Source organism: Prunus avium, chromosome 3 (assembly GCF_965620075.1).
Source record: "Prunus avium chromosome 3, drPruAviu1.hap1.1, whole genome shotgun sequence".
NCBI lineage: Eukaryota > Viridiplantae > Streptophyta > Magnoliopsida > Rosales > Rosaceae > Prunus > Prunus avium.
Genome location: NC_142286.1, coordinates 30,884,621 through 30,903,945, shown reverse-complemented (window position 1 = coordinate 30,903,945; position 19,325 = coordinate 30,884,621). Strand labels below are relative to the sequence as shown.

The following is a 19,325-nucleotide window of genomic DNA, read 5'->3' as shown; positions in this document are numbered from 1 at the left end:
GGGTGTGAAGATATATGGATTGAATGATGCTCTTTTAATTTATGAAATTATTTATGCCCTAAACAGCACTACTGTATGACATTAATTTTGCAATAAATTGTAATGTGTTTTCTTCACTTTCATTATGCAGGTTTTGGACACAAAACAATCAGTGGTTCAGTATTGTAAAACGACGGTCCTTATAAAACTGTGAAAAACAGACGTCTGTTGCCATAAAATTGTCAATAAAAAACGACGTTTTGGAGCATTCAACGACGGCATTGAATTTACCGACGTCTAAAAGCGAACTAAAAGTGAAAAAAGATGACGTTATTGTGAAACAGTTATTAACGATATCACGTCGGAGAAGGATAAAGAGCCGACATGTAATTACAAATAACACGACTTCAGTACAATAATACCGACGTCTAAAAGGACAGATATCGAACCTGAACGTTACAAAAGACGACGTCTTGGATGGATTAGACGACTATTATTTTACTAAAGACGACGTATAAATAGAGAAACACGGCTGTCTTTTACATGATCACGACGTTGTATATCACATACTACGTCGTTTATAGAAATAAATATGTCGTAAGTCATGAGCCAAACATATTTTCCACGTCGGTTATGTAAATATATAAGACGTAGTAAATATTAATAACGTCGTATTTTATTTATTTAAAGACGTAGTATATACATACACACAACTGTGTTTGTATAAAATAGGTCGTCTATTCTTCTAAATGAAAATTTTTTGGTTCATTTTTCAGTATACAGACGTCGGTTGTTTTTGTAAATGACGTTGTTTATTACAACAACGACGGTGATTTACCTTAACCGCTATTTCCACGTCAATATTAATGGAAAAACTGAAGTAACAATACTATTTCACGACGGTTATATAAATATATTCGACGTCGTATGATTTAATAACGTCATATTTTATTTATTTAAAGACGTAGTGTTTTCTTTTACACGACGAATGTTGTATAAAATAAGTCGTCTATTCTTCTCCAAGACAATTTTTTGGTTCATTTTTCAGTGTACAGACGTCGGTTTTTTTTGTAAATGACGTTATTTGTTACAACAACGACGGTGATTTACCCTAACCGCTATTTCCACGTCAATATTAATGGAAAAAATTAAGTGGCATTACTATTGCACGACGGTTATATAAATACATTGGACGTTGTATGATTTAATAACGTCGTATTTTATTTATTTAAAGACGTATTGTATTCTTTTACATGACGGAGGTTGTATAAAATAGGTCGTCTATTCTTCTCCAAGACAATTTTTTGGTTCATTTTTCAGTATACAAACATCGGTTGTTTTTTTGTTAATGACGTTGTTTGTTATAACAACGATGGTGATTTCGCGTCGTGGTTTTACTTTGCAAAAGACGTCGATCGATTTTACGACGGTTTGAAAACCAAATTCACGACGGTGAATTCCCGTCGTCTTTTGCCTTTTTTGTAGTAGTGTCAGAAGGACCCATCAATCTAGGCATCCCCTGTGCTAGCAACAACTATGGTGGAAGTGTGTGAAAATATTATAATCAAGTAAATACCAAACAGCAGATAATGATGACTAGTCAACCACCAAGAACACAAACCCAGAAAAATTACAGTTATGCAAACCAGATTTTGTTCACCCAGAAACCCACAATTGGGAAAAACTGGAGGTCATCAACCGACCAGGCAATCCACTAAGTAGAAAAAGATTCTTACAAAGGAATACAAGCAAGCTCAAGCAAAACCTAGATCTATTTAGGAAGATGAGTTATACCTCCTTTGTGCAATCTTCTTCTCCAACTTAGCAAAGCTTGAAGCTCAGTTCTTCATGGCAATGGCAGCTCCTTCTTTAGCTCGTTCATCCCAAGGCACTAGCTTGCAAGCTCCAACTCAAACCGAAACCAAAATTTGGATTCAAAGGAGAATGACCAATTTCTTCAAGAAACCATACTCTTGAAGAAATCAATTTTGAATCTGACCTAGATATAAATGAGAGAGTGTTTTAATTAGCTAGATGCAAATTTTCATTTTTCAAATGCAATTTTCAAAAAGAAACAATTTGGAAAACTCAAAGGTAAAAAATATGAAGATGGCTCTTGAGGAAGAAGCAAAAGTTTCCAAAGAAACTTTCCAAAACTTGCCTACAAAAGTGATGGCTACCAAAAGAATAATTGGTTTCCTTTTACACCAAAATTCCTAGGTTAGAATCGTATATTGACAGTTGAGAATTTTGCAGAATAAGACAAAAACATATGGGTAGGATCCAGCTGGAACAATGAGCTGGAATTCCTACTGAGGCAGAGGTTGACTAGTCATAATCTTCAGAAGTTGGAAAATGCAATGTAATGCAATGCAAAATTTACCTTTGTCAATTTGCTTAAACCTCCATAGGATAGTTGATAGTTAAGAACACCTAGAGAAGCTATTCTTAATCTAAACTTGAGCTTGATAAAAACAATAAAAACCCTATTACAAAATTGTCAAGGGAAGCCAAAAGAAATACTCAAAATTCATACATTAACAAATTCCACACACGTTACCAAAAGAAAAGTACCCTTCAATTTGTTTCCATCGTGAAGACTAAGTTGCAAAGAAATTTTTTGTTTGAGAATCTTTTACTTTTCAATTTCATCATTTTCTTTCATCACATATGTTGAGTTGGACATCTTGGCAAACAACAACTTGGAAACAGAGCAGAAAGAGAGGAATGCATAATAATATGATTCTGCAAAAGCATTTTTAATCCACACAAGATAACAGAAATCCCCATGCCCTACACAAACGATTAGTAGAATTGATTACGGTCAAGTCTGGCTGCTTAGGTTTACTTTTTCCACACAGATCAATCATAACATAAGTCCTAGCAACAATTGATTCCCTTCACTTCATAGCCTATCGACAGGGCCTTGTAATTTGGACAGTTGGAAGAGCTTATGCATCTTTAGCTTTTAATACTATCACTACTACAAAAAGTGAAAAAGATGACTAGAAAGACGACGCTAGAAAATGTGAGTGCAGTTTCAACTTCCAATCCAAAAGGTCATAGGTGAGGTCTGGCTTTAGGGTTTAGGGAAGACTTGAATTTTATAGTGTATGTTTTGTAATTCGTAATATTTACGTCCACAATAATTAACTGAGCATATATGAGGACATTACTATGAACTCATCTGCATTTCCTTTTGTGATCTCTTAAGTCGAGTAGCTAGTAAACTGCATTATCTTTTCATGAATTTATATTTTGTGGTACCTAGAAAAGAGTAGGAAACACTCGAATTCTCTATTACTAGACATATCAGACAGACAATCATGACAGCTCTACACATACAATTTCCACACACGTTACCAAAAGAAAAGTACCCTTCAATTTGTTTCCATTGTGAAGACTAAGTTGCAAAGAAATTTTTTGTTTGAGAATCTTTTACTTTTCAATTTCATCATTTTCTTTTCATCACATATGTTGAGTTGGACATCTTGGCAAACAACAACTTGGAAACAGAGAAGAAAGAGAGGAATGCATGATAATGTGATTCTGTAAAAGATTTTTAATCCACACAAGATAACAGAAATCACCATGCCCTACACAACAACTACGTCGTAAAATTTATATATAACTTCGTTCTTCATATATTTACTACGTTAATTTTTTGTTTACCATGTCATGTTTTATAAAACAATGGAAGTTGAAAGAGTAATAATAACGACGATTCTGTATACACATGTGTCGTAGTATATATTAATAACGTTGTTTGACTAGTAAACGGAGCCGTCTAGGGTAATTGAAACGTCTCTTATTTGTTCATATGTCATGGAACAATCTTCAAAAACGTCGATTTATTTGAAATTACTGTCGTACGTAGTATATATATATTTTTTTACATCAATAGTTTATCAAACTACGTCATATTTGGGGCTTTTAAACGGCGTTGATCCTTGAAAAGGATCGTGTATTCTTAATTCAGTCGATTCTTTTGGCTCATTTCTTTAGTTAGACGTCGGTTTTTGTTTGTGCATGACGTTGATCTTCATATATTTACCTCATTAATAATGGTTTACCACGTCATGTTTTATTAAGCAAAGGAAGTGGGAAGATGACTAATAATGACGGTTCTGTAAGCAAATGTGTTGTAGTATATATTTATAACGTCGTCCGTTGTTTGGTAGTCGACGTGAAAAGAAAACTGAGCCGTTCTAGGGTCATTGAAAACGTCGAGTTCTTTTAAATTACTGTCGTGGTATGTCATTTTTACAGCAGTATTTTATCAAACTACGTCATATTTGTACTTTTTAAACGGCGTTGATCTTTGAAAAGTGTCGTGTATTCTTATTCCAGTCGATTTTTTCCGCTCATTTTCCTTATTAAGACGTCGGTTGTTTTTTGTGCATGACGTTGTATAATTTCACAACGTCGGGAATTTATCGTCGTGGTTTTGTTTTTGAAAAGATGTCAGTCGATTTCTCGACGCTTTAAAAACCGGCTACACGACGGTAAATTCCCGTCGTCTATTGCCTTTTTTGTAGTAGTGTTGTGTTATTGATCGGAAATAGCAAAAAATGTTATCCCTGTTATATGAAAGTTTCTCCCTATTAATAGATTCTAGTTACTGGGATTTGGGGTTGACCCACATTTAAACGAATTAACGTGACTTTCTGATTGATTTGAAAGACATGTAACATCATAATTCGCATTGGGACTAATTGCAAAGTAATATCAAGTTGATATGTTGTTCCTAGTCCATATATATGTTATCAGTCAAATATGGCAGCTACAATATTAATTAATATTGTGACTATTTAGGGTGACGATGGTGACGCTGCGGACCTAGTCTAGGAGCGGCAGTGACGTCCCTGTCATATTTCAACATTGAAAACAAAAACAAAATTATGAAATCTATTTGAAATTGTTTTCACTTCCTAAATCTATTTGAGAGAGAATGAGAGATTGAAATGGTGTTATCTTCATTCTCTCTCTCAATCTCATCCTAACTCCCATTCTCACTCTTATTTTCCTCTATACTCTAGCACAAAAAATGAAAACAAAAAATTAAAATTGAAATAGTTATCAAACGGGCTCTCAGTAAAATAGTTAGGAAGTCCAAGCTAGAGGGTTACTAAATTATTTTGAGGAATGAAGGAGCAATTTCAAGCAATGAGGATATTGGCAACGTCCCGGTCAAACTAATCAAAAAGTCTAAGCTAGGAGATTACTAAATGAATTCTGAGAAATGAACGAGAAATTTCAAAGCAATGTCCTGTCAGTCCCCCATTTATTCAAAATTTGATTTGTAACCCTTTTACTTTTGCGCTATTAAATTTCTACCATAAGTAGTTGTTATTGCCTTCTTTTTTTTTTCTTTGGAAACTCCCGAGCCCTATATAAAAGGTACCTTCTCTACAGAAACGCTCCATGCAACCAACTAAGGTCAGATATCATATATAGAGAGAAAGAGGAGCAGAGGAATTAATAATGTCAATGCAATTGCTAGTTCATCATCATGTGATCATGTTCGTTTTGTTGTTTTGGTGCAGCGTAGTTACCGAAACCAAACCAGCGTCATCATCAGAATTAGCTCCGCCTATAGCAAAGCATAATTGCACGACGCACTGCGGAATTAATGTCAGCATCCCTTACCCTTTCGGCGTTGGACCAAACAAAGATTGTTACTTTAATGAATGGTTTCAGATAGACTGCAACGCGTCTACTGGGCACAAGCCTTTCTTGAGGCGCGCTCAAATGGAGGTGCTCAACATTTCTATTGATGGCACCCTTCAGGTTAAAAGCCCTGTTACTTTCTTCGGTGCTTGCAAGGGAAAGGAAACTCGCCAAGCCCCAAATTTGACGGGAAGCCCTTTTGTGTACTTGGACAGAAAAAACATGTTCACTGCAGTCAGCTGCGGCCGTCTTGCTAACATAACATCAGATGAGAATGTTGTTCGTGGATGCAGTTCAACTTGTGACGATCAGAGTACAGATAGTGCTACTTATCGCTGCGGTACCTTTGGAACTAACTGTTGCCAAACTACCATTCCTCCAAATATCAGCGTTTTCACTACTGAGATACAGCAAAGTGATCAAATTGATGGTTGCAACTATGCATTTCTTGTTGACCAAGATTGGTTTTTGAACAATTTATCAAGCTACAGAGCTATCCAAGCAATGGACAGAGTTCCCGTGGTGCTGGAATGGAACATCAGCTTAGACAACACTTCACACAAAGCATTTGAAGGATTTATTGGAACAGAGCCAGATTACTTTAATAACGACTCAACACCCTATTGCGAAATATATAATGCCACTACTTCTTCAACATACAATCAGTCAAGCGTTCATTGCTTCTGTCCGAGGGGCTTTGAAGGAAATCCTTATCTTCTCCAACCTTGTCAAGGTACGTACGTAATTAATTAAAACCCTTCCATTCCGTTATCCAAAGCATCGTTCTGGAATGAGCCAACTTCACCATTCATCATCATGTTCATTTGTCTTTCTGTTATTATATTTCAGATATGGATGAATGCAAGCTTAATCGGTGTATGGAATATGATCCTTTTTATGATTTGCTAGCTTCATGGAATATCAGTGGCAGTCCTATATGTGAGAATGTCGCCGGTGGTTATACATGCTACTCAAATGTAACCAGAGGTACATGTGACTTTGATGGTAGAAGTGTTTGGAATTGCTACCACAAGCCAAAGCCGCCTCTGCCCTCTCGGGCCTATCGAATCAGAACTGTTCTTTTAGGTATGCTCTTATACTGTTTAGAGTTCATTATTATTAATATAGACCAATTCCATGCTAAAAATGTTGGGAAAAACCCTTGTAGTATATACTTATTGAATCTAGGCTCAATTATTATTTATGCTCTATGCCTATTTTGGCCTTGAGGATAAATAATGAAAACAAATTAAAAGTACGTACTTTTAAACACTTATGGCTAGAATAAAAAATCATTAATATTGTTACTCTTAAATTTTGAATTTGACTTTTAAGCACTTATGGTTAGAATAAAAAATCATACGTAACTCATATACACCATATATATATATATATATATGGGGTGGATCTATGGCACCAAAAAACCCATTGACACAAGTTTTTAACCTCACATATATCTTAATTAGCAAACCTCAAATAATCTTAGCAAAAAACCATATATATTCTCCCAAGGCAAATTAATCATATAGTTGAGATTATTGACTTTTTTTTTTTTTTTCAAATGCAATCTTAGCCATTAAAACTGATTTAATCTAAAGGTTGAAAATGTGTGTATAAATTTGTGGCTTTTTGTGTGTGTATAGGAGAATTTCTGTATATATAAATTTGTGGCTTTTTGTGTGTGCATAGGAGAACTAAAAAAAATATTTAAATGGAAAAACTTTCACTTTAGCTAAACAATATGAAATTACAGAATGAGTTTCTAAAATACGTACCCAAGAGGTTTACGTTTGCTGTTTCGATCTCATAATAGTTACGTTTGTTGTTAGTAAAGCCACTTTTACATCCCCTTTACACCTCCGGGGGGTGTAAATATGTTTTTTGCTCCAGTGGGGGGGTGTAAATTCGGGGGTGTAGCCGTGGGTCCCAGCCTTTTATGTTGACTTTTCTTCATTTTTCTTCTCTTTTCTCGAGTGGGTCCCGCCTGCAAAGGATGTAAAAATGGATGTAAATATACATTTTATTTTACATCCCCATGGTGGTGATGTATATTTACATCCATTTACATCTCACCATTGGAGACGATTCCGGTGACTCGGGGTGTATATTTAACATACACCCCCATATACACCCCCCCACTGTGGATGCTCTAAGGATTTGCTGAAAAAATGATGGGAAGAGATGAAAGACATCTACTAATAGGAAGACATAATTAGTATACGTAATATGCAGAAAACTCACAAATCATATTCTCCTTTGATAGGTAGGCTACCTCAACACCCTAACCTACGTAGTTACATAAACCCCTGCTACCTAGAAAAAGAAGGAGAATTACCATCTCAAGGCCGAAATTTGAATTTAAGTGGTTTGTATTATAAATGGTTATTGTGTAATTATCAGCTAACACATTTTGGGTTAATATCTAATTTTCTATTTCTATTTCTTTTAATGATTTCGAATGATAATGACATTCGGATTTCACTTCGTTGGAGAACGCTGAAACCTTTTTATTTTATTACTTTTTATCCCACATCTCTATTTTTTATCCAATTATAATTCCAAGTATATATTATATATGCAGGTGTTTTCATGGGTCCCGGACTATTGTTGCTACTCGTGGGTGCATGGTATGCATACAAAGTCATAAAAAAAAGGAAAAACATTAAACGCAAGGAAAAGTTTTTCAAACGAAACGGTGGTTTATTGTTACAACAACAATTATCATCAGGTGAAATCAATGTTGAGAAAATCAAGTTGTTCAAATCAGAGGAGTTGGAGAAGTCCACTGACAAGGTACCGTCTACAAAGGAATGTTTGCAGATGGAAGAATCATTGCGGTAAAGAAGTCTAAGATAATAGATGAAGGTCAACTTTCAGAATTCATCAATGAGGTTGTGATTCTTTCACAAATCAATCACAGAAATGTTGTTCAACTTTTGGGTTGTTGTTTAGAGACGGAAGTTCCACTCTTAGTTTACGAATTCATACCGAATGGAACCCTTTCCCACTATATTCATGAGCAGAATGAAGACTTTCCACTTACATGGAAAATGCGGTTACGAATTGCAACAGAAATTGCAGGAGCTCTGTCGTACTTACATGGTGCAGCTTCGTTTCCTATATATCACAGAGACATCAAATCTACCAACATACTCTTAGATGAGAAATACACAGGAAAAGTTGCTGACTTTGGAACTTCAAGATCAATTGTGATTGGCCAGACACACTTGACCACCGTTGTACATGGCACATTTGGTTACCTGGACCCTGAATACTTCCAATCAAGCCAATTTACGGAGAAAAGTGATGTCTATAGTTTCGGAGTTGTTCTAGTTGAGCTCTTGACCGGACTACAACCAGTTTTTGCAGTAACCGGGTCACAAGAAAAAGAACACAGAAGTCTTGCCACTTGTTTCATTATTTCGATGGAGGAAGGCCGACTATTTGACATTCTTGATGCTAGGGTTGTGATGGAGGGCTCCAAAACAGATATCACAACTTTTGCTAACCTTGCAATGAGGTGCTTGGATTTGAATGGAAGGAACCGCCCCACTATGAGAGAGGTCACGGCGGAGTTGGAGGCCATTCAAATGTTGGTTGAAAAATCTTCTAATGCTCAACATAATTACAATGGGGTTCAATCTGCTATAAACGACACAAATGAGTATTTGGATGTTGTTTCATGTTCAACAGAGTCAGCCTCGGATGCGGGCCCAAATTCAACATCTGATGAATTTTGGCGATCATCTTATGAGACACGGTAAACAAGTTAATTAAAACACTTTGGTCTTGTAAAATATGTTTAATTTGATGCTGTACACTATTATATGTTGTTTTAGATTATGATGTTCTGTAAGGTAATGTATGCTACGTACTATCAGTAATAATCTGAGAAGTAAAGATTCAGTAATGAGCATTGGTTTGTTTAGGGTGAGAGAGGGTTCTTGAGAATTCTAAGAGTTTATAATGACTCAAGACCCTATTGCTTTATGTCTAATGACAAACAATAATCCTTCAACGGTCAATTGTTATTGTCCATTCGGCTTTGAAGGAAGTCCCTATCTTCTCCAAGCTTGTCAAGGTAATAAATCTTCTAATTCTACTAACTTGCAAAGTTCAAAACATGACCCAGATCACTGCAAAACACTTTTTCGTAATTAATATTAAATGGAAGAGAATGAAGCCGTCAAACATTGCTTGTCCTTTCCTCAGTTTCTTGAGGCATTTCATCGACCAACTTGTCCTCGTTATTAAGAAAAATATCAGATCCACAATTGAGCTACTATGTACACAAAATGCTTGATCTGAACTAATTTTATTTTTCGTTTGATAATTGCACTTTATTTATAAATAGTAATTAATACATAAAGGAAAATACTTATCTCTTACTTTGTAAGTAGGAATTCCTACATTTTTGTCAATGGCGGGTATGACATGTGTGTAGAAGTTTTTCTTTTTGTGTTTTTGATGAATTATTTTTGCAAATGCGTCAAACTATGATATGCACCAAATAGGAGAATCTCCTTCCAAGGAAGGAGGCAAGTAATATCCATATAGAAATATAATTCTTATGTTTTTCGTTTTCCTTTGGCGTTGGCTAATATATTCCATTAATTTCAGGTATTGATGAATGCAAGGTCCTTAAGGAGTGTTATAATGCTGACTCTCCTTAAGGAGTTAATGTTGAGAAAATCAAGTTGTTCAAATCGAAAGAGTTTGAGAAGTCCACCGACAATTTTAGCGCGGATAGGATTCTTGGCCTGAGAGGTCAAGGTACTGTTTACAGAGGTATGCTGGCTGATGGAAGAATTGTTGCTGTGAAAAAGTCTAAAATAGTGGACAAAGGCAAACTTTCAGATTTCATCAATAAGGTTGTAATTCTTTCAGAAATCATCCACCAGCAATTTCGTACTTGCACTCTGCAGCTTCCGTTCCCATTTATCACCGCGACATCAAGTTGACCAACATACTTTTAGATGAAAAATGCGTTGGAAGTTTGAATGAAATTCAAGGACTCTTGTCCCACATTGGCAGAAAGAAGAAAAAGTGAAGTCTTCATAACTAGGGGTGGGCACGGTTCGGTTTGGACCGATTTTTGCCTCAAATTAGAACCGATCCATTACTATTCATTCGGTTTTGTTCGGTTCGATTTTAATAAAAAAACATTCAGAATTGGTTTCGGTTTGGTTCAATTTTGAACCGGATTATAAAAATTATTATTTTTTAATACAATTTTCAACTGAAATTTTAATTTTTTGACTTGAAACTTAACAAATTATTCAATTTCATATAAAAATAAATATTAAAGCTAGAAAAGAGAGATAATTGAACTTGGATAAATATTAGTTATGAGACTAAAAATATAGCATTGAATATAAATAAATATTAAAATTATATATTTTTTAATTTGACCGGTTCGGTTTGGCCCGATTTGATTTTTGAAGACATAAAACCCAAACCCAAACCGATCCAAATCGGTCCGGTTCGATTTTTGACTGGTTGTTGACTTTTTGGTCAACTCGATTTTTTCCGGTTTGGTTCGGTACGGTTTGATATGGATTTTCGGTTCGCCGGTTTGAATGCCCACCCCTATTCATAATTGTGGTAGTCCCACACTTAGTAATTGAAAGTTGGGCCAAATAGAAGCCAATTGGGCTACAAATTCAATTTGGGCATTGAATATTATAGATAATATTTAATTATAAAAAAGATGGACCTTAAGCCTTGGGGCACATCGGATTTAAATTAATTTTTTTAGTTTCAAATTAATAATTTTTAATTAATTCAAATTAATAATTTTTAATTAATTCAAATTAATAATTTTTAATTAATTCAAATTAGTTTAATTAACTATTTTTTAACAGTTGTTACTCTTCTGATAAGGTTTCAGAAGTCTATTGTCTGAGAGGAAAATAATCAAAGTTTGCCAGATTCTAAGTCCTAATGCTAGGGCTTAGAATATAAATAGTTGAATCTTGGGAGGCAGTCACCTGTAGAACTTCAAGCACCGAGAATGGGTGAAATTACTGTCTTTAGGACATTGCATCAAATCTGCAAGCCTCTATCTCAAATCTAAGTCAGTTTCATTTATTTATTGTTTACTGTATTTCAAATTACAATTTGTTATAAATATTCAATTTCATTGGTATGTATATACTGTTGATACATAATCATTTTTATTAGTCACTAATTATTGTTTTTCCAACAAAATATAGAGCAAAAGTTGCTGATTTTGGAACTTCAAGATCAGTTGCGATTGACCAAACTCACCTCAACACACATGTGCATGGGACATTTGTTTACTTGGACCCTGAATATTTCCAATCTAGCCAATTCACGGAAAAAAAGTGATGTCTATAGCTTTGGTGTTGTCCTTGTTGAGCTTTTGACGGGACAAAAACCAATTTATGAAATAACAAGGTGGACAAAAGTAGAAGATCAAGAATATAGAAGTCTTGCCACATATTTTAGTATTTCAATGCAGGAAGATCGTCTATTTGACATACTTGATGCTCGAGTTTTGATGGAGGGTTCTGAAACAGAGATCAAGTTAATTGCTAACCTTGCCAGAAGATGCTTGACTTTGAATGGAAGGAACCACCCTACAATGAGAGAAGTCACAGCGGAGTTGGAGGCCCTTGAAATTTCAGAAAAGACTGAATATTCTCCACAAAAGTATGAACGGAGTGAATTTTCAAAAAAAGATTCCATCGACATTGGGATGTTATTGTAGGTCCCACAATAACATAGTCAGCTTCGGATGATGGTCTAATATATATATAGTGAACTTCAGTTGAGGATCCTTCAATTATTTGAGGGACACTCTTCTAGAGCTCACTCCATATTGTATTTCACTAATTTAAACCGTATATTTTGTAGATATTCATTTAAAGATCATTTCTACAAAAAAACACTTGAATTCAATATCATTTGACCACTCAATTGATTTATTGAAATTTTAGTACTTTCTTGAAGTATCGTGTTCAGGGACGAACCCACTAGCACGCTAACCTGGGCTAAAGCCCAGGTAACTTGTTTTTTATTTAAGCTAAATTAATACTCTAGCCTAGGTCATCTAAATAAATTTAAATATTATTAACTATTCCCATTAGGATAAGGCTATCCACCCAAATAAAATATTACTAATCCCACTAGGATTGGCTGACCAAGCCAACAAATAAATAAAAAGAATTAAACCCCACACCCTACGTGAAAACACATTAGACTCTCACAAACATTCCCTCTCTCCTCAGACTTAATTAAAGCAAACTAAGGTAATTTTCCTTTCTTCTTCTTCTTCTTTTCTTTTGAAATTTTGGGGATTATTTAGGGTTTATGAAGTATCAATTAGGGATTTACAATTAAGGTTTATCAATTAGTTTTTTTTATCTTGGTGTTCTTGCTTGCTTGTATGAATTGTCAATTGGGGATTTTAATTCGATATTTAACTATTTAAGTATGTAATGTTTTTATTGAAAATTTTGTTGGTCTGTATGCTTACATCTTCTATATATTATTCAATAGGTTATACTTTATAATGTCGGGTCAACATCGTAATGTTAAGAGATCAAGGACTATTCAAGATTTTTTTAAGAGAAACAATGATGAATCATCAACTAGCATGCCTTCGGGTCCTTCTCTGTCTCCTCCAATATGTGAGGAGCAACCTCCTTCTCAACCTCAAAGAATTGAAGATGAAAACGTAAGAGTCAAGTCTCATCAAGAAGTTAATACCAATTCTCTCGAGCGTGATCCCGGATTACGTCCTCAAATAGACACATATCCACCTAATGAACGTGATAATGTTCGAAGAGCATTTATTCTCTTAGGACCATGTCAACCACAATTAAAGGAATTTCCATCACACTTAGAAGGGAAACAAAAGCGTCGATTTGTTGGTAGTTGGTATAAGCAATACCATTGGCTTGAGTATAGTGTTCATAAAGACAAAGTGTTTTGCTTTCCATGCTTTCTTTTTGACATTGATCACTTACATAAGGCATTCACTGTAGAGGGATTTAGAAGTTGGAGAAGAGTTGGTGGAAAAGAGTGTGTTTTCCTTATTCATATAGGCAATATAAATTCACCACATCATTTTGCTATGCAAAAGTGGATGGATTTAAAAAACCCGTCTCACCATATTGACAGAGTAGTGCAAACCCCACAAGAAGTTGCAAACAACCGGTTGAGGCTTACAACCACAATAGAGGCGATTAGGTATTTAGCAAATCAAGGAATGGCTTTTAGAGGTGATGATGAATCTTATGACTCCTCTAATCGAGGCAATTTCATTGAGTTGGTGAAGGCTTTTGCAAGAATGAATGTAAACATTGAAAAAGTTGTGTTACAAAATGCTCCCTTGAATGCCCAATATATTTCAAATAAGATACAAAAGGAGATCCTAAGTATCTATTCTACCAAAGTGAGAAAAAGGATACGCGATGAAATTGGGGAAGATGGGAAATTTTGTATTCTTGTTGATGAAGCACTAGACGACTCTAAGAAGGAACAAATGGCTATTATCATAAGGTTTGTTGGTTGTGATGGGCATATTCAAGAAAGGTTTTTTGATATTGTCAGTGTTCATGATACTAACTCCCCAACTCTTAAAAGTGATATTTGTAAAGTTCTTGGCAAGCATAATCTTTTAGTGAGCAATATGCGTGGTCAAGGATATGATGGTGCTAGCAATATGCGTGGTGAATGGAGTGGCTTACAAGCATTATTTCTCAAAGATTGTCCATATGCATATTATATACACTGCTTTGCTCATCGTCTTCAATTAGCTTTAAATGGTGCAGCTAAAGAGGTAGGACTCGTTTGGAGATTTTTTTCAATGTTGAATAACATTGTGAATTTTGTTGGTGCTTCTGCCAAACGCCATTCTGAGTTAAAATTAACCCGACAAGCTGAAATTGAAGAATTACTAGCTGCTGGAAGACTTGGGACAGCTAAAGGGGCTAATCAAATTCGTTGTTTGCAACGACCTGGAAGTACTCGTTGGGGGTCACATTTTAATTCTATTAGGAGTTTGATTGATTTATTTGGTGCAACCAAGACACTTCTAACGGATATCAGTCATAATGGACCTACCTCACAATTTCGTGGCAAAGCAGAAGGTATTAAAATATCTATGTTATCTTTTGACTTTGTTTTTGCCTTGAAATTGTTGGACAAAACTATGAGATTCACTGATTTTCTTTGTCAAGAACTTCAAAGAAAATCTCAAGACATTGTAAAGGCTTTGAATTTGGTTGCAAGTACAAAAATGGAGCTTGATGAGTTGAGAAATAATGGTTGGAATGATTTTATACAGAGTGTGCAATCATTTTGTGAAGAACATGATATTAATATGCCTGATATGGGTGCCCGTCATACAATAGGCACTCGCCGTTCTTGTCAACAAAGAGATTGTATCACAGTTGAGCATTATTATCATATTGATATATTCAATGAGGTAATAGATTATCAGTTGGGGGAGTTAAATACTAGATTTCCAGATGGGACTGTGGAACTCCTTTCTCTTAGCTCAGCATTAGATCCTCGTGATGCTTTCAAGCGATTTAACATTGATGATATATGCAGTCTTGCTGAGAAATTTTACCCCTTAGATTTCACTACAACTGAGTTGCATGCTTTAAATCAGCAATTGGGATTTTATAAGATTGATATGGATCGCATTCAAGCCTTCAAGAATATTGATTCCATCCCTATATTACTTGAGCGCTTAATTGAGACAAAATTAGCAGAAACATACTACTTGATTGACAGATTGATTCGTTTGGTGCTAACTCTTCCTGTGTCTACAGCAACAACAGAACGAGCATTTTCATGTATGAGACTTATTAAAAATCGACTTCGGAATAAGATAGGTGATGAGTTTCTTGCTGATTGTATGCTACTTCATATTGAAAGAGAATTAGCTGATAATATAGATAATGAATCAATAATTGGTGATTTTAATGCTGTGAAGACTCGAAGGGTGCAACTTATATAAGTGCTATTTAAGGGGTAAGGCTCATTATGTACCCCCCCATATATTTTTTTGTTATCAATGAAATTTACTTGTACCGTTGAGTTTTCAATATGTTTGTACGTAAGGTAAATTTAGCCCATGCCATTTTGAAATCCTGGGTCCGTCCCTGATCGTGTTCATTGATTTTGTAGGATACAATTGGATGTCGAAACAGTTTCCAATTTGTCTAATTTAGCCTACATTTATGTTACCTTGAAAAGTGGTGATTTTAATTTTAATTTTATTTGTTATGTTATCGAAATAAAATAAATAAATAATAAAATCACATTTAATCTTAGCTCTTGAAAGTGCTTGTATCTGAAGGCTATAAAAATTATGTCAAAATTTATGTCAAATTTGTGGTGCTACAGATCCGCCCTATATATATATAAATGTTCTTATGTAATGTATGCTACTACTATAAGTAGTAAAATCTTCTTTTTGTCCACAGTTATAAGGGTATGAACAGTCGTAAAATGTGTATTAACAGTTATGAGAAATGTATTAACAGTCGTAGAATATGTATTAAAAGTCATGAAACGGTCAATTTTGGATTGCGTAATTAGTTTGTGTATTAACAGTCGTAGAATGTATATTAACACTCATGAGAAGTGCATTAACAGTCAGCTTGGGTTGTGTGATTTGTATGTGTATTAACAATCATAAAATGTGTATTAACAGTCATGACGACTCCTTGGGTTGCGTGACTGGTCTTTTTTCCCATTATTAGTTTCTTTTGTTTTCGTTTTGATTTTTTTATAAAAATGTGGGCTAGGCTTATTTTCAATGTTTTGGATTTTTTTTGTGAGGTTTTGGGGTTGGGTTTGTTTCAAGAAAACTGATGACAATTTTGTAATTTAAAAGAAGTTCAAAGCCTCTTTGTTATGTTGCAAATGAATTTTAGGTGTGTTTCTAAAGTCCATTTCATGTAGGTTTTTATATTTTATAATTTAGGCCCCTATATTTGGTATAATAGTGAAACTCCCTTGAATTAATGAGTTCAAATTTAATGGGCTGCAATCCATTGTTCTAGCCCTGGATTTTCTCGGTGATCACCAGCCATATACCTCAAAAACTGCAACTCAATCATTTATGTCAATATCCAATATTTTTATAACATCTGTATTGATTTATTTATTTATTATATGAAACCAATTGTGCAGAGTTGTGAAATTAATTAATTATAATCGGCAATTTTCATCAGTCTTAACTACACACTGGGACCTCTTTCCGTCGAGAAAAGACACAAATACGGCTCAGGGTTCGGAAAGAGGAGAGATCCCCCAACAAAAGACAAATGAACAACGAGGATCTTAAAAACAAACACATACAAAACAACCCAATGACCAGAACAAGAAGAAGCTGAAGAACAAACACACACATCAGGAGGTAATTAAGAACCTCAACATCCGAGGTTAAGGACAACTTTATTTGTCAGAAAAGAGATCCATATATACTTTTCATACTTAGTAAATAACTATGTGAAAGAGGCAGGAAGAAGGTAGAAGACCAATTCATTAGTGCAGTATGCAATTGCTCCTTCATATGACCATCTTGTTGTTATGGCGCATAGCAGAACCAGATCAATTAGGGCCAATAGCAAAGCCTAGTTGCGAAACGCATTGCGGAGATGTTAGCATCCCGTACCCTTTCGGGATTGGACCTAGCAGCAGCTGTTACTTGTACGATTGGTTTGAAATACACTGCGACAACTCTACCAGCCCTCACAAGCCTTTCTTGAGGGTTGCCAAGCTTGAGGTGCTGAACATCTCTATCCAAGGCACGCTTCTGGTTAAAAACCCTGTTACTTTCTTTTCCAACAGAAGGATGACCCCCCAAGCACCGATTTGACGGGAAGTCCTTTCGTATACTCTCAGAAATACAACCGGTTCACAGCAGTGAGTTGTGGCTTCTTTGCCTTGGTAAGGTCATACCGTGACGTGCCAAATATAGTGTAATTGAGAGAGTTGAGAATGTATAATAAGAAGAACAAGATAGGTTTTGCAGAGAATTCAAATCTGCCAATTGAGTTTCTTACTTAGTGAAGGGTTAGATATACAAGTATACAAGGTGATTATTAGTTACAAACAATGCACAAGACATGGAGGGAAACATGGAGAGTTTCCATCCCTAAAACAAGGAATATGAAAACAAGGAAAAGTAACAAGGTGGTAGACAAGCCATTTAGGGATGTCTATGTTTTGTCTTTGACTTTACTAACACTCCCCCTCAAGTTGGTGCAAAGATATCACGCATGCCCAACTTGTCCAGTGAGTCATGGAAAACTTTACTTGATACGGCCTTCGTCAAGATGTCAGCAAGTTGGTTTTCCGAGTTTACAAATGGAAACTTGATTATACCCCTTTCTAGTTTCTCTTTGATGAAGTGTCGGTCGACTTCCACATGTTTGGTACGGTCGTGTTGTACTGGGTTATGTGCTATCTCGATAGCTGATTTATTGTCGCAGTACAAGTTTGTAGCTTTCAATGGTTTAATTCCCAGATCCTTCAGTAATTTCCGTAACCAGAGCAATTCACAAACTCCTTGAGCCATTCCCCTAAATTCTGCTTCAGCACTTGATCTAGCCACAACTTTTTGCTTCTTACTTCTCCAAGTGACTAAGTTGCCCCCCACAAATGTAAAGTATCCAGAAGTAGAACGTCTATCTGTGATGGATCCTGCCCAATCCGCATCTGTGTATCCTTCTGGGTTCATATGTGTATGTTTGGAGAATATCAACCCTTTGGCAGGGGCAGCCTTCAAGTACCTCATGATCCGAGTTACTGCATTCATGTGTGCCTCACTTGGTTGATGCATAAACTGACTCACCATACTCACAGCATAAGCTATGTCGGGGCGTGTGTGTGATAGATAAATCAGTCGCCCAACCAATCTTTGATACCTTTCTTTGTCAGTGGGTGCTTGGTCTGGATACATCCCTAACTTGTGGTTCTGCTCAATAGGTGTGTCAGCTGGCTTACAATCAAGCATTCCAGTTTCTGTTAACAAGTCTAACACATATTTTCGTTGGGATAGAAATATGCCATGTGTTGATCTAGCAACTTCTATGCCAAGAAAATATTGTAACTCACCTAATTCCTTCATCTCAAATTTACTAGCAAGGAGCTTCTGCAGATTCTTCATTTCTTCATTGTCATTACCGGTAACCACCATATCATCAACATAGATGATAAGGGCCGTAAGTTTGTCACCACGACGCTTTAAGAATAAAGTGTGATCCGAGTGGCTCTGAGTGTACCCAAAGCGCTTCATAGAATCTGTGAATTTTCCAAACCAGGCTCGTGGTGACTGCTTTAGCCCGTATAATGATTTTCTCAGCTTGCACACGGTGTTGGGACCAAGTGCCATGGAGATCCCTGGTGGTGGTTCCATATACACTTCTTCTTGCAATTCCCCGTGAAGAAATGCATTCTTTACATCATACTGCAAAAGTGGCCAATCAAGGTTTGCAGCCAATGACATGAGAACACGTACGGTATTGATCTTGGCAACAGGTGCAAATGTCTCTTGGTAGTCAATTCCATATGTTTGTGTATACCCTTTGGCCACTAATCGAGCTTTGTATCGATCTATGGATCCATCAGCTTTGTATTTAATGGTGTATATCCACCGACATCCAACTGGTTTCTTCCCTTGTGGC

The 19,325-nt window shown here is 35.7% G+C and overlaps 1 protein-coding gene and 2 pseudogenes across 2 annotated transcripts; all 3 read left to right on the top strand.

Moving 5' to 3' along the window:
• Window positions 1-5,364: 5,364 nt before the first annotated feature.
• LOC110747238 (wall-associated receptor kinase-like 6) lies at window positions 5,365-9,688 on the top strand (annotated as a pseudogene). The gene is made up of 3 exons (XR_015834691.1): window positions 5,365-6,382; window positions 6,499-6,735; window positions 8,231-9,688. The product of XR_015834691.1 is annotated as a wall-associated receptor kinase-like 6 (transcript).
• A 381-nt stretch (window positions 9,689-10,069) lies between these two features.
• LOC148295923 (wall-associated receptor kinase-like 10 pseudogene) lies at window positions 10,070-12,382 on the top strand (annotated as a pseudogene).
• Window positions 12,383-13,966: 1,584 nt separating this feature from the next.
• Window positions 13,967-15,646, top strand: LOC110753259 (uncharacterized). Its single transcript, XM_088250111.1, has 2 exons — window positions 13,967-14,348; window positions 14,451-15,646. The coding sequence occupies exons 1-2, from the start codon at window positions 13,967-13,969 to the stop codon at window positions 15,644-15,646; spliced, it is 1,578 nt and encodes a 525-aa protein (XP_088106237.1).
• Window positions 15,647-19,325: the final 3,679 nt, after the last annotated feature.